This window comes from Nycticebus coucang, chromosome 2, assembly GCF_027406575.1.
Source record: "Nycticebus coucang isolate mNycCou1 chromosome 2, mNycCou1.pri, whole genome shotgun sequence".
NCBI classification, from domain to species: Eukaryota; Metazoa; Chordata; class Mammalia; order Primates; family Lorisidae; genus Nycticebus; species Nycticebus coucang.
Window position 1 is genome coordinate 145,265,419 of NC_069781.1, and position 15,887 is coordinate 145,281,305.

At 46.5% G+C, this 15,887-nt stretch overlaps 1 protein-coding gene across 1 annotated transcript in view; it reads right to left on the bottom strand.

Moving 5' to 3' along the window:
• The window catches only part of SHCBP1 (SHC binding and spindle associated 1), a 92,676-nt gene extending 79,863 nt beyond the window's left edge, over positions 1-12,813 (bottom strand). Inside the window, exons 1-5 of the mRNA XM_053582073.1 lie at positions 12,797-12,813; positions 7,882-8,180; positions 5,105-5,266; positions 4,819-4,934; positions 2,146-2,354 (exon numbers count right to left, since the gene is read on the bottom strand). Coding sequence (XP_053438048.1) covers positions 2,146-2,354; positions 4,819-4,934; positions 5,105-5,266; positions 7,882-8,092 — 698 coding nt within the window. The 5' untranslated portion in view covers positions 8,093-8,180; positions 12,797-12,813. The remainder of the gene's footprint in view (positions 1-2,145; positions 2,355-4,818; positions 4,935-5,104; positions 5,267-7,881; positions 8,181-12,796) is intronic.
• Between the last annotated feature and the right edge of the window lie 3,074 nt (positions 12,814-15,887).

A 15,887-nucleotide genomic window follows, 5' to 3' on the forward strand; every position in this document is an offset into this window, starting at 1 on the left:
GGTCAATAGAGGCTATTAATGAAGTTTTGGGGGAGCCAAAAGTTATAGTCAGATTTTCAACTATACAAGAGGAAGGCACCCATCAACTTTGCATCATTCTTTAGGTTAACTACACTAGTTTTCAGCTTTTCTGTAAGTCTGAAACCATCACAAAATGATTTAAGACTTAAATTGTGGTATATGTACACCATGGAATATTATGCAGCCTTAAAGAAAGATGGAGACTTTGCCTCTTTCATGTTTACATGGAAGGAGCTGGAACATATTCTTCTTAGTAAAGTGTCTCAAGAATGGAAGAAAAAGTACCCAATGTACTCACCCTTATTATGAAACTAATGTAGGACCTTCACATGAAAGCTATAACCCAGTTACAACCTAAGAATAGGGAGAAGGGGGAAAAGGAGGGGAGGGAAGGGGAAGGTAGGTGGAGGGAGGGGGATTAATGGGATTACACCTGCGGTGCATCTTACAAGGGTATATGTGAATCTTAGTAAATGTGGAATGTAAAGGTCTTAGCAAAATAACTAAGAAAATGCCAGGAAAGCTATGTTAACTAGTGATGAAAATGTGTCAAACGGTCTATGAACCAAGTGTATGGTGCCCCACGATCATACTAATGTACACAGCTATGATTTAATAAAAAAATAAAATAAACCTGGGAAAAAAATTTTTTTTAATTTTTAAAAATGATTGTTCTGTCTTTGAATTTTTTTTTTTTTTTTGAGACAGAGTCTCACTCGGTAGCCCTAGCTAGAGAGTGGTGTCATCATAGCTCACAGCAATCTCAAACTCTTGGGCTTAAGCGATCCTCCTGAAGGGCCAGGCGGGGAATCCTAACCCTGGGGTGGGGTGGAGAAGAGGGGGAAAAGAGGCTACAAGTTTAAACAGACCTTTTTTTTTTTTTCCCTCTCGTTCTAAATAAATAATTGACCTTGGGGCTTCTGCCTGAATCCCAGCACCTTATCTCAAGATAGTTTGTAACATAGCAACCACAGTTGTTTTTTTTTGCAGCAAGATGAACAGTTTTTAACAAACTTTGTAGTAACTCTTTAATTGCTGGAAAGAGAGGGTTTTGACTACAAGTGGGTTTTGACTACAAGTGAGTTATTTACACTACAATGCTGACTAACTCCCACCCAGAGATGTTGAGGGCAGTGGAAGACACAGGGGATATGGGAGAGAAAGTAGAAAGGCTAATTAGCAGGGTGAGGCAGGGGGGACAGAGTCTTTCATCAAGGGCTGAGAGATTCTCAGCGGCCGCCCTATTTTCTGGGTAAAAGTTAGCCCTTGTACACTAACCACAACCAGGGAGGGCCCGCCCTCCTGGGTCTCATAGCCTCCGGGTGGGGTCAGTTCCAAATAAAGCCAGCCAATCCAACATGTACTCCTTTGTTCTCACAGCCTCTGGGTGGGGCCGGTCCTAGACAGAGCTAGCCAATCCTAAACCTCCTAAATTACCTCAATCCCTGCGCCAACCAACCCCGGCGAAATTTCCCCTGCGTTTTGTTGCAACCCAAAATGCATCATGCCAAAAAGTATAAAACCTGACATCATCTCTACCTCGGGGTGGTCCCCTCTGAGTAGAGTCCTGCCGGCCCAAGCATGCTTGAATAAAGTCACTCCTTTGTTTTTTGCATGTGTGTCTAGTGATCTCTCAGTGGCGGAATTTGGTCTTAACACTCCTGCCTCAGCCTTCAGAGTAGCTAGAACTACAGGTGCCCACCACAACTCCCAGCTAGTTTTTCTATTTTTTTTTTTTTTTTGTAGAGACAGAGTCTCACTTTAGTCTCACTCGGTAGAGTGCCATGGCATCACACAGCTCACAGCAACCTCCAACTCCTGGGCTTAAGCGATTCTCTTGCCTCAGCCTCCCGAGTAGCTGGGACTACAGGCGCCCATAGTTTTTCAATTTTTAGTAGAGATGAGGACTCACTTTTGCTCAGGCTGGTCTCAATACCTGGGGCCCAAGGGACCCAGAGTGCAAAGATTACAGATGTGAACTAGCACTTGGCCTGAATATTTTAATATTGCAATGACCAAGTGTACAATTTAAGTTTTAACTCAGGGTCTAACACAGACTGGAATTACTTCATTTCATCCAAAACTTCTAGCCACAAGATTATTTTTACCAACTTATATTCCTACCTGACATGCTCGATTGCAAGTGCTGTCTGGTCAAATACTCCAGAATCATCATATACCACCCACAGCTCCTGCAGGGGCAGCTGATGCTCCTTCAGATTGAGGAGCTCTTTCACACACTCCAAGGTAAAGGTGCTCACTTGAGACTCACAGAGGTGTGGTTCAGCAAGTCTCACCACTGCCTTCAAGGCTGAAAAGTCCACATCTGTGATCTGAAATTTAAAGTAATGTGATTTATCACATGGAGATCAAGATTAAGATTAAGATCAAGATTAAGATTTATGTAGAAAATACAACTGACTGCCTGGGTTTTTTTTTTTTTTTTTTTGTGGAGACAGAGTCTCACTGCACCGCCCTCGGGTAGAGTGCCGTGGCGTCACACGGCTCACAGCAACCTCTTAACTCTTGGGCTTACGCGATTCTCTTGCCTCAGCCTCCCGAGCAGCTGGGACCACAGGCGCCCGCCACAACGCCCGGCTATTTTTTGGTTGCAGTTTGGCCAGGGCTGGGTTTGAACCCGCCACCCTCGGCATATGGGGCCGGCGCCCTACTCGCTGAGCCACAGGCACCGCCCTGCCTGGATTTTTTTAAAGCATAAAATGGGGGCAAGCCCTGGCTCTTACACTCACAGAGCTTACATTATAATCAGGGTGATAAATAAAAAAGATTGTGAGGGGTAGGTGACAGAGAATAACTACAGGGGTTATTCTAGCAGAGGTGGTGATCTGATTTTGCTGAGATGGCCAGTGGAAGTCACTTCTGAGCTGAACTGAGAAGGGTGAAAGGAAACGGCCATCTAAAGAGCAGAGAAGGCACAAAAGGCCTGTGGCAGAGAGGAGCGTAGCAGCTGGAGGAGCAGAAAGGCAATACTTCTTGCTAGAACCACAGGGAGGAAATGGGGACTGGGGAGGGCAGACTGTGCAGCAGCGAGAGATAAGGCAGGAAAGAGAGGCAAGATCAGGATGCGAAAGATATCAGAAGGAGCCCAGATTTTACAAGTTCTCTAGCGCAACAACAAGACATGAGGTCAGCACTAGGTTGCTTTAGGAGTTTCAAGCAAATAAATATCATACTTCTCTTTAAAACTATGACTTTGCTTTTAGAGAGTCTTTGGTGGACAGGAAGAGCAGCACTACTGAAGCCTGAACTTCAATCAAGGACATTAGCATGTCCCAAAATGTAAAAATTCACAAGGAACAGCTGCAACACACACCCTTGTACCTCATCACTCCAATGTGTGATGTCATGTTCTCAAGAAGCTGCAGCTTTACTCATACTGTACTCATACTCTCTGCTTTAACATTCTAGTTTAATAGGGTTTTTTGTGGTCTAGTTAACAAACACTGAGAAAATTTCACAGCTGTAATTAGAATGCAAATTTAATGTAAAAGTCCTAGTCAGTTGAAAAATAAAATTGTTTTCACTTTCTGCAATGGGACACATTGTCACCATATTAACCACAAATTTGCTAATTTGCCAGGCATAAAATGGGCTAGTTTTAAAATGCCTCTTCAGTTTGAGCTACTTAAGGGGCTACAACTAAAAAGGTAAAAAATTAATTGAGGGGGTGGCGCCTGTGGCTCAGTGAATAGGGCGCCGGCCCCATATACTGAGGGTGGCAGGTTCAAACCCAGCCCTAGCCAAACTGCAACAAAAAAATAGCCAGGCATTGGGGCGGACGCCTGTAGTCCAAGCTACTCAGGAAGCTGAGGTAATCGCCTAAGCCCAAGAGCTGGAGGTTGCTGGGAGCTGTGATGCCACAGCACTCTACCGAGGGTGACACAGTAAGACTCTGTCTCTAAAAAAAAAAGAAAGAAAATTGGCTCGGCGCCTGTAGCTCAGTGCGTAGGGTGCCATCCACATACACAGAAGCTGGCAGGTTCGAGCCCAGACAGGGCCTGCTAAACAACAATGACAATTGCCACCAAAAAATAGCTGGGCATTGTGGCAGGTGCCTGTAGTCCAGCTACTCGGAAGGCTGAGGCAAGAGAATAGGGTAAGCCTTCTGTGAGGGCTGTGAGCTGTAACACCAAGGCACTCTACTGAGGGCAATACAGTGAGACTCTGTCTCACAAAAAAAAAAAAGTAATTGAAACCATTGACTTCATAATGAGTCCTCCTCATTCTTTAAATGATCTCAAATACCTCCTACACTTCCTAGGTTTATAATCCAGTTCCCCTGAAACTTAAGCCACCTTAATTCCTGGGTAGCTCCTCCTCAATTGCCTTTAAAATCTGTGGACCATTTCATACACCATAGCAATTTCATAGATATGAAAAACATGATATTTCAGTCAGCTTATAAACTTTTTTTTTTTTTTTTGTAGAGACAGAGTCTCACTTTATGGCCCTCGGTAGAGTGCCGTGGCCTCACACAGCTCACAGCAACCTCCAACTCCTGGGCTTAAGCGATTCTCTTGCCTCAGCCTCCCGAGCAGCTGGGACTACAGGCGCCCGCCACAACGCCCGGCTATTTTTTGGTTGCAGTTTGGCCAGGGCTGGGTTTGAACCCGCCATCCTCGGCATATGGGGCCGGCGCCTTACTGACTGAACCACAGGCGCCGCCCCTCAGTCAGCTTATAAACTTTAACTAGGAAAAAGCATTTTGGTTATTATAATTGTGTGAAGTAAAATGCTTATACCTAGAGACAAATGTCTTAACAACATTAAATTTACCTCAACCAGCACTTTGAACACACTAGTGTGCCAGACTGCCCGCCATCCAGATGGTTCAAGGACCTTCTCCAAAAACTCAGCTGTGAATTCCTTTACCTCAGAGGCCTTGCAGTCAGCTAAAACAAATCAAGCACAGGAAGAATTGAGAATACACAAAGCAGAGAGGAATTAATAAATCCATTTCAATTCAATTTCTCAGAAGCAAAAACCAGCAATATGAGGGACTTATATAGACAACATACTTGTAAACAAAAGACAAAAGCAGCAAAAAAGAGAACCTACTCACCTAAAATGTAATCTTGATAGGCACTGAATCGCTCATAGAACAAAAGTTGACTTGTTTGGAAAATTTCTGGGAAAGGAATTTTTCCTTCTAGTACAAAACTTTGTGAACTAATTACTGCACGGTAGCTACAGTCACTGCATGAGTCTTCATCTTGGAACAAACCTAAAAAAACAACAAAATACCCCAACAATAAAAAAAATAAAAATAAAAAAAATAAAAAAATAAAAAAAAAAACAACAAAATATGCAGACTCAACTATCCCAACTATTTGTAGTGCTTACAGAGTGCTTCTATTTTCATATTCTTGCTTAGAAATTCCAAACAGAGGCCAGCATGGTGGCTCACACCTGTAATCCCAGCACTCTGGAAGGCTGAGGCAGGTGGATTGTTCAAGACCTGCCTGAGCCAGAACGAGACAACCCCCCACCCCACCCCCGCCCCACTCCCTAAAAATTGCCGGTGCCTGTAGTCCCAGCTACTCGGGAGGTAATTGCTTAAGCCCAAGAGTTTGAGGTTGCTGTGAGCTATGACACCATATCACTCTATCAATGGTGACAAGTGAGACTCTGTCTCAAAAAAAAAAGGAAATTCCAAACAAAATACAAACAAGGATTTGAGCATGAATGCTCTACTTACCTCTAACATTATCAGAAGAAATCAGCTTTCCAAACTTAAACAGTTCTCAAAATCTAAGTTCTCTTCTCTCACTTTATTTTTGTGTGTGTGACAGAGTCTCACTCCATCACTGGGTAGAGTGCCAGGACACCAGCCTAGCTCACAGCAACCTCACACTTCTGGACTCAAGTGATCCTCCTGCCTCAGCCTCCTGAGTAGCTGGACTATAGGTGCCCACCACACCTAGCTGATTTTTCTATTTTTAGTAGAAACCAGGTCTTGCAGGATGAATAAATTATGGGGATCTAATGAGCTCAGGTTGGTCTCAAATTCCGGAGCTCAAGGGATCCTCCTGCCTTGGCCTCTCAGAGTGCTAGGATTACAGATATGGGCCACCACACGCAGCTCCAAATTCTACTTTACAACAGTAAGAGTTTAAGGTCACTTTCACAAGTTAGGTTTTTGTTCCTGTCATTGAGGAAGAGGGATAAGTTTATGATGTTTTTTATACATGACTACCCCAATAAAGCAGATTAGTATTTCCAACACCTCCAACTAGCTACATTTTGTGAGAACATTTATGATCTACTCTCTTAACAAATTTGGAATATACACCAGTATTTTTTGTATTTTTTTTTTTTTGAGACAGAGTCTCACTATGTCGCCCTCAAACTCTCGAGCTTAAGCCTGCCTCAGCCTCCCAAGTAGCTGGGACTACAGGTGCCTGCCACAATGCCCAGCTATTTTTTGTTGAGGTTGTCATCATTGTTTAGCTGGCCCAGACTGGGTTTGAACCCGCCACCCTTGGTGTATGTGGCTGGCCCTGTAACTACTGTGCTACAGGCACCAAGGCTACATACCATAGTATTTGTAACTATCATACCATGCTGTACATTAGATCCCCATAATTTATTTATCCTGCATAACTGAAACTTTGTACCCTTTGACCAACATTTCCCCTTTCCCACTCCCAGTTCTTAGAAACACTGTTCTATTCTGTTTCTCTAAATTTGCTTCATTTAGATTCCACATATAAATGATATCATGCAGTATTTGCAGCCACTTTGAAAATATTATTCTTCACACATCATTTCATTTATATCTTCACCACACACTCACTTAACCAAGACTCTTTCCCCTACACAACTGAAAATGTTAAAGTAAAAATGTGAGCCAACTAGGGCGGCGCCTGTGGCTCAAAGGAGTAGGGCGCCGGCCCCATATGCTGGAGGTGGCGGGTTCATACCCAGCCCCGGCCAAAAAAACTGCCAAAATAATAATAATAATATAAAACCAAAGTCTGGAATGGAGGCCACACACCATTGTCCTTTCAGTCAAATAGGTTGTAAAACTATTTTGGGCGGCGCCTGTGACTCAGTGAGTAGGGCGCCGGCCCCATATACTGAGAGTGGTGGGTTCAAACCCAGCCCCGGCCAAATTGCAACAAAAAAATAGCGGAGCGTGTGGCGGGAGCCTGCAGTCCCAGCTACTCGGCAGGCTGAGGCAAGAGAATCGCCTAAGCCCAGGAGCTGGAGGTTGCTGTGAGCTGTGATGCCATAGCACTCTACCAAGGGTGATAAAGTGAGATTCTGTCTCCAAAAGAAAAAGAAAGAAAGAAAATTAAAAGAAAAAAATGTGAGCCAGCTTAAACTGTCAAACTTTTGTCCAAAAAAAAAGATGGAATCTCCAATTGAACAGACAGAGAATTAGGAGAACTCGGTTCCATTACTGGACTCTGTTCCTAGTTGTCGCCCCTAACTTTAGGCATGTCGCCTGCCTTCGGTGCACAGGAAAGCTATTGAGGCCAATGGTTCAAACATTTCTTTTTCGGGAAACGGAAGGGTGATCCAAGACCTCCATTGAGACACAGGTGACAAAGAATAGATGCCTATAAAGTTTCCTGAACCCCATCCAAGTTGGCAATTCCTGTCTGAACCAGACCCCTTCCAGTCTCGAGAAGGCCGAGGCCGGAGAGCACTGGGAGCGGGAGAAGCTCCGGTACCCGACGGGACGTCCTGAGGGCGCGCGGGGAGCCCGCAGAGCCATCCCCGCCGCCCTGGAAGCCAGGTCCGAAAGGCCCGCGACCCAGGCGCCCTCCAAATGGCCCCACAGCCCAGGCCACAGCTAAAGGCAGCTTCTCGCCTGGCATAGCGGGCGCTCACCTTTCTCCAAGGGCGCCGGCTCCTCCTGGGCCACCCAGCCGCCTCGCCGCGACGCCATGGCTTCTGACTGCCGACCGCCACCCGCCGGCAACACGCCAGCCATTTCAAATTTCAGCGGGAGGCCGCGCGCACCAACAACGCGGAGGTTACTGATTGGATAGACTGCCGAGGCACTTGGCCCAATTAGAGCCCCGACTCCCTGCAGCCTCATCAGCCCCGCCTACACCGCCTCGGCGCCCTCTGCCGGCCTGGCGGACAGCTCTCCTCCACGTTCCCGGTCTTCGGCTCACTAGGACGAACTTGAACAGTTATTGGAACATAATTTGGGATGATTTTCGAAAAACCAGCAAGCCTTGACTGAAAATTGGGTATATTGGAAAAGACACTGAACTGGGAGTCACCAAACATGGCATTTTAGCTTTTTTCGGTCTTTACTAGTGGCGTTTACCTGGGCAGCTCATTTCAGATATGCACGTCTTGGACTGTAACAGGAGGAGGACGTGGACCTGGGGAACTCCAAATATTCACCACCAAAAATCAGTCTATCTCCTTCTAACATACATACAAATGCTGCATATTTTTAAGGAATGTCAGATTAAATTTAATAAGTTTGGGTGGCACCTGTGGCTCAGTGAGTAGGGTGCCGGCCCCATATACCTAGGGTAGTAGGTGCTAACCCAGCCCCAGCCAAACTGCAACGAAAAATAGTCCAGCAATGTGTTGGGCGCCTGTATTCCCAGCTACTGGAGAGTCTGAGGCAAGAGAATCACCTAAGCCCAAGAGTTGGAGGTTGCTGTGAGCTGTGATGGCATAGCACTCTACCCAGGGCAACAGCTTGAGGCTCTGTCTCAAAAAAAAAAAAAAAGAACCTCCCAACTACATCTTCACATTCAGCACTAAAAGACTTTTCTCTCCTGGAGATCTAATTATGGTCAAAACTCTTTTCTCTAATTCACCTTCCCTAAACCCAACTTAGGAAGGTCCCTTTCCTATTGTCTTGTTCTACAGCTGTTAAAGTTATGGGACTAGATTCCTGGATACATCATTCACGAGTAAAATCCTGGAACCACCATCTCCTACAGAAGCAGACCATGAAGAGAATTAACCATAGTCCACCTACACTTAGAAAAATAAAAATAAGTTTGGGCGGCGCCTGTGGCTCAGTGAGTAGGATGCCGGCCAACAAGGAAGGTGTTAATGTAGTTTTCTTTCTAAGTCACTAACTTTATTGTTTCCAACTTAACATCAATAACACTGTAATTAACCCACTCCTCTCACTGTTGTACCCTTCCTTTTAATATGCTAACCAAACATGTGTCTTCCAGAAATGATGTAATCAGGCCACAAACAGTAAAGATGGTTCCAGTCCAAGACCTGATTCTATTACAGACCCCTGCATCGCCCTTCCTCTTGAGAAACCCTAACTGCCCCCTTCAGTCACTGCCTGGTCCAGCAGGAAGCAGCTGGATCCAGTCGTCTTCCTTTTCCCTAATAGCAGTTGGAGTTTCTATTTGGAGAGGCAGTGTTCTCCCCCCATTCAAGGCTGGACAGGGGACGCCAGTTTTCCTAGGCTTGGGCAAGTTCATGAAGGGAACACCATGACTTTTGCCCTGAGCTGGAGGGACTGCTGCTAGAGGGACTGACTCCTTTGTCGATAACACTCATTAACGATGTAAATGTGTTTCTATTTGCCAAGTGTAATACTGAAGACCTAATACCCCTAGATAAAAGAGCCCACTTAGAGACTCCCCAGTTAGTACTTTCATCTGCCAGAAGCTCTGGTGCCTTTCACTTCTTCTGTATTCCTTTCTAACTTTTTTTTTAGACAGAATCTCACTATGTTGCCCTATGGTAGAGTGCCATAGTGTCACAGCTCACAGTAACCTCAAACTCTTGGGCTTAAGTGATTCTCTTGCCTCAGCCTCCCAAGTAGCTGGGACTACAGGCAACCACCACAATGCCCAGCAATTTTTTTGTTGCAGTTGTCACTGATGTTTAGCTGGCTTGGGTTGGACTCAAACCTGCTAGCCTTGGTGTATGTGGCTGATGTGGTAACCACTGAGCCAAGCATCCTTTTTAATTTTTAATAAAATCCTGTCTTGCTGTTGATCTGTGGTCCGTGGATTCATTCCTCAAATCCCTGAGACCAAGGACCTACTGAAGAGCAAAATTCCAGTAACAACAGGATTTTAAGGTTTCCTCCTTAATGAAGACCTTTTAGGAGCACATCTTTCTTGGCAGTTTACAGTCTCTGCTCCCTTCACTTATCCTAAAAGTGAGGTTTTTCTCCTTCCCACTTTCCAATCCCTCCACCTCTGGCCCATCACAACCTTCTACTTTCTCTAAGGTGTTACCTGCTATTCTCTCTCTTTTTAATATCTTCGCTCTCTTTCTTACTACTGGGTTCTTATACTGTGTCTATACATCTCTGTTTCCCTCCAAAAAAAATCCCAAAGCTCAACCGCAGACTTGAGATACTGCCCTCACTCCTTCTCTGCAGCCCCAAATACCCAGTGGTGCCTTTCATGTCCTGCTTTCTTGAAGGCTGGTAGCTCCCTCCGGAGGCCCCCCTTTCACCCTTCATTACCCCGCACCCTGCGGCAGCCCACCCACATCAGCCCAACCCTCCCCGGGCCTCCCCTCACTAGTTCTCTGACTATAATACCTTGGTCAACTGTGGTCTGAAAGTCTTAAATGGAAAATTCCAAAAAAAACTGATAAGTTTCAAATTGTGCACTATTCTGAATAACACTAATCATTCCTTTGTCCAGCATATCTGCACTGTGTGGGCTATCCACCTCTAGTAGTTACTGTCAAGGCCAACTTCCCCTTTACCATCTGAAGGTTCACTAAAAATCAGCTGGCCAAAGGCAGTTTAATAGGAGAAAAGACATACAAATTTATTAACATGCATAGGGACAGAATCACAGTAATTACCCCCCCACCCACAGCAGCAGTGTGCAGATGGTTGTACACTCTTCTTGTTGTTTTTTTTTTAGAGACAGAGTCTTATTTTGTCACCCTCGGTACAGTGCTGCGGCATCACAGCTCACAGCAACCTCCAGCTCTTGGGCTCAGGCAATTCTCTTGCCTCAGCCTCCCGAGTAGCTGGGACTAGAGGTGCCCACCACATCGCCCAGCTATTTTGTTGTTGCAATTTGGTCGAGGCCTGGTTCTAACCCTCCACCCAGGCGTTGGGTGCCAGTATATGGGGCTGGCACCCAACGCCCAGCTTTTTTTTGTAGAGACAGGAGTCTCACTCTGGCTCAGGCTGGTCTGGAACTTCTGAGCTCAGGGCAATCCACCTGCCTTGGCCTCCCAGAGTACTAGCATTACAAGTGTGAGGCACCATGCCTGGCCTGTTTTTTAAAAATCCCATCTCTCGGGTGGTGCCTGTGGCTCAGCGGGTAGGGCGCCGGTCCCATATGCCAGAGGTGGCGGGTTCAAACCCAGCCCCGGCCAAAAAAAAAAAAAAAATCCCATCTATCTGGGTGGCGCCTATGGCTCAGTGAGTAGGGCACTGGCCCCATATATGGAGAGTGGTGGGTTCAAACCCGGCCCCAACCAAACTGCAACAAAAAAATAGCCGGGTGTTGTGGCGGGCGCCTGTAGTCCCAGCTACTTGGGAGGCTGAGGCAAGAGAATTGCCTAAGCCCAAGAGCTGGAGGTTGCTGTGAGCTGTGATGCCATAGCATTCTACCAAGGGTGACAAAATGAAATTGTCTCTAATTTAAAAAAAAAAAAAAATCCCACCTCCCATTTCCTGGAAGAAGGCATTAGAAAAGTACCTTCTCACTGTAGCTGACATTAAATGCTGTGTCTCTAGAGTAAAGGACATGTAAATTCCTTAATAGCACAATTAGAAGGGCTATTATAGATGGTATTAGAACTCTCTTTGTTTGGACGGTGCCTGTTGCTCAAGGAGTAGGGCACCAGTCCCCATATGCCGGAGGTGGTGGGTTCAAACCCAGCCCCGGCCAAAAACCAAAAAAAAAAAAAAACTGTATCAATTATTTCATGTAACTGAAAAGTTCGGAGGCATGTTCAATTTTTAGGCACAGCTGCACCCAGGAACTCAACTCATGTCCCCAGAACTTCCTCTGTTTCCTTCTCTCCTTTTCTTTCTGTCAACTCAGCTTCCCTTTTGTATCAGTTTCCACATCCTCTCCACAGATAGCTTCTGAAAACACTCCCAGGACAAGCAACCCCAAGGGAACAAGAGCTCCTCTTTCCCCGTAGGTTCCATAAACATCCCAAATTGACTCTTACTGACCCAACAAATCACAATTTTATCCCTGATTCAATTGCCATCTGGGTACATGTGCTCACTGAGAGAGAGGACTGGATGCCTCCCAGGCAGAAATAAGAGTTAAAACCTTGGCGGCGCCATAGCTCAGTCAGCAAGGGTGCCAGCCACATACACCTAGGGTGGCGGATTCGAACCCAGCCTGGGTCTGCTGAGCAACAATGACAATTGCAACCAAAAAATAGCCAGGCGTTGTGGTGGGCACCTGTAGTCCCAGCTACTTGGGAGGCTGAGGCAAGAAAATCGCTTAAGCCCAAGAGTTTGGGGTTGCTGTGAGCTGTGATGCCATGGCATTCTACCAGGGCAACAGCTTGAGACTCTGTCTCACAAAAAAAAAAAAAAAAAAGAGTTAAAACTATCCAGTAGGACCCTGAAGCCACTGGAAAATTGGAGACTTGCCTGCAGAAGAAAGGCACAAAGTAGTGAGGATTACATGCTCCCCACTGTCCAGGACACAGTTGGCCAGCGCCAGGGGCTGAGTGTGTGACATCCGTGCTGTGCCTTTGCAGCGCCCTTGGCCCTGGGCCACAGGCAGCTGGTGGCAGTCCAAGGTAAACCCCCTCCAGACCTCTGTCCACCACCCTTGGAGAAGAATAGTCTCTTACTGACTCTGCATTTGTTTTTTCAGCCATCTCCTGTTCTAAAATGTGTCCCTAATGATTCCTAACTTTATTTTGCATGCTGTCAGCTTTTAGGCAAAGTCCACTGGGATCTGGAGTTAGCAGTGGTCATGAGGTCTGGCAGGAATCAGTCCAGAGATCAGAGTCTAACAGCAGGTGTACAGGCTGAACGTTTCTCTCCATGAGGAACAAAATCAGCCAAGGCCCCTGCAGTCTCAGCCTAGGGAGAGGAGAGGAAACAAGATCCCCTGTGCTCAGTGTTACCTCTCCCTCGATTCCCACCCAATCCACTAAAACAAGCATCCTTCCCCGTCACCCCACCAAATGTCTCACCCAGTTACAAGTGACCTCCACCTCCTGGTGCAGCGAAATCTGTGGTTGTCATACTGCCCTGCCTTGCAGCAGCAGCTGACCTCTTGTCCATGTCCATATGCTCAAAGCACCCCCTTCACAGGCTCCCTGTGTTATACCCAGGAGTCTCTAAAACACCACACCACCAGACAAGTCGAATGTAAAGAGGAGTCCTTTTACTGAAGAGCCAGCGGGCGACTGCCTCAGTGTCACAACGTGGATTTTCTGAGAGCAGCCCCTAGTAGGCTGAGGCTCTGGCTTTTATAAGGGAAAGTTTTCCGGGGGCGGAGGGAGGGGGCAAGTAAGCATAGTTACAGAAATGAAAACAGCAGTTAGGGAAAATCAGGAGGGTAGGGGGCAGTTAGTTTACACAATGCTATTAGCAATTTTTCCTTAACAAAGAAGGTACAATCTACAATGTCCTACGGAAATGTAGGGAAGGGGGTTGACAGGTGAGGGTCCCATTCACAGTTGTTATACAATGAGAGGACAAACAAGAGGAACCAGTTTTGAATGGAATGTAACAGAAAGGGAACCAACAGTAAAGGGAAGTCAAACTTGCTCTTGTGACATTTCCATATCATATACAGATGGTATGGAAACCACCTTAACATCTCTTTCACCCTAACAATTCCCACTGATTCTCAAGAGCAAGAGTCACATCAGTGACTCATGGGTAAGTATATTTTATCTCAGTGGTGTGGGTATATAAATTATATTTCTTTTTCTCTTTTTATCTGTAGTCAAAAAGTTCCACCCCGGGCGGCGCCTGTGGCTCAGTGAGTAGGGCGCCAGCCCCATATGCCGAGGGTGGCGGGTTCGGACCCAGCCCCAGCGAAACTGCAACAGAAAAATAGCCGGGTTGTGGTGTGCGCCTGTAGTCCCAGCTGCTCGGGAGGCTGAGGCAAGAGAATCCCGTAAGCCCAAGAGTTAGAGGTTGCTGTGAGCCGTGTGACGCCACGGCACTCTACCCGAGGGCGGTACGGTGAGATTCTATCTCTGCAAAAAAAAAAGTTCCACCCCACAGGTTCCCTTCTCATTGGCCAGTTTGAATCAAGCCAGAGATGCTATTCCACAGAATTACAGGATTTCCCAGAAGTGGAAATTTCCAAGTTCCAGGAAGTTAAGTTTACAAATTCTCAAGAGCGCAGCCACCATGGAGAGGACCCCGCAGGTGTATGCTTGTGGTCTCCTTGAGAAAAACCTGTTCCCTCTAGGGGTCCTCAAACCATGGGCCCACAGGCTACATGCAGCAGTGTGATTGTATTTGTTCCCGTTTTGTTTTTTTACTTCAAAATAAGATATGTACAGTGTGCATAGGACTTTGTTCATAGTTTTTTGTTTTTTTTTTAAACTATAGTCCGGCCCTCCAAGGGTCTGAGGGACAGTGAATTGGCCCCCTGTTTAAAAAGTTTGAGGACGCCTGTCTAGACCTCACCCTTCTCCAGTATCCTCTCTAACGCGCACGCTGCTGTATATTTCTCCTGCCGTTTGGCTTCTCATGCTCAGACATCTGGCAAACCTATTCTCCTCTGCTGGATCATTAAGTGATGGAATTCCTCAACTGCAGTTCTTGGCCATGTCAGATTTAACTGGAGGAAGCCCCAAGATTGGTGCTTTGTAACAAATGTCTTCAGGTCAGCGTGTCAACCTGTGGCATTAGGAAGCTTGAGAACCACTGCTTTAGGAGATGACAAGGTACAGCTGGGCCTGAAAGCCACACTGCCTTCCTCCTTGCTCCCACCCAGCTCTTCCTTGTCTCCTGTGCCTCTTACCATTCCTTACATTCCTGCTGAATTTGACCAAAATCAAATTTCCTAAGTACGAATGTCTTCTTGGGGAGTGTTTCTACCCGTCCAGGAGCTCAGAAAACCCATTGCTTGGGCGTTGTCTCCTGGGATCCTCCCTTAGTTGCTGGTTTCCTTTGCAGGGACTTGAAAGGCTTTTGTGTACACGGTGGGCATTTGTGGTGAGGTCACCTTGTGACCAACATAGAATGTCCTGCACTGACCCATGCCGAGAGCGAAGATTCTGCTCAGACCCACAGTCCGAAAGGGCCTGCGGTGGAGCAGCCCAGCTTGGGGGACTTTCACCCCCGAGTCTTCAGAGCGCTTTCACTCTCTAGTTCTCTCACCCTGTCAGAATGTTTTCTCCAAACCAAAGATACAGGGAGAAAAAATACCCAAGACTTTTTATCTCATGCTTCTCCCTTTACACTATTTTTTTTTTTTTTTTTTTTTTGTAGAGACAGAGTCTCACTGTACCACCCTCTGTAGAGTGCCGTGGCGTCACACGGCTCACAGCAACCTCTAACTCTCGGGCCTACGCGATTCTCTTGCCTCAGCCTCCCGAGCAGCTGGGACTACAGGCGCCCGCCACAACGTCCAGCTATTTTTTTGTTACAGTTTGGCCGGGGCTGGGTTTGAACCCGCCACCTTCGGCATATGGGGCCGGCGCCCTACTCACTGAGCCACAGGCGCCGCCCCCTTTACACTATTTTTATACTCAGTAATAGTGATAACTAATGTTTCGGGGCTTATTTATTTATTTTTTTTTTGTAGAGACAGAGTCTCACCCTATGGCCCTCGGTAGAGTGCCGTGGCCTCACACAGTTCACAGCAACCTCCAACTCCTGGGCCCAAGCGACTCTCCTGCCTCAGCCTCCCGAGCAGCTGGGACCACAGGCGCCCACCACAACGCCTGGCTATTTTTTGACTGCAATTTGGCCG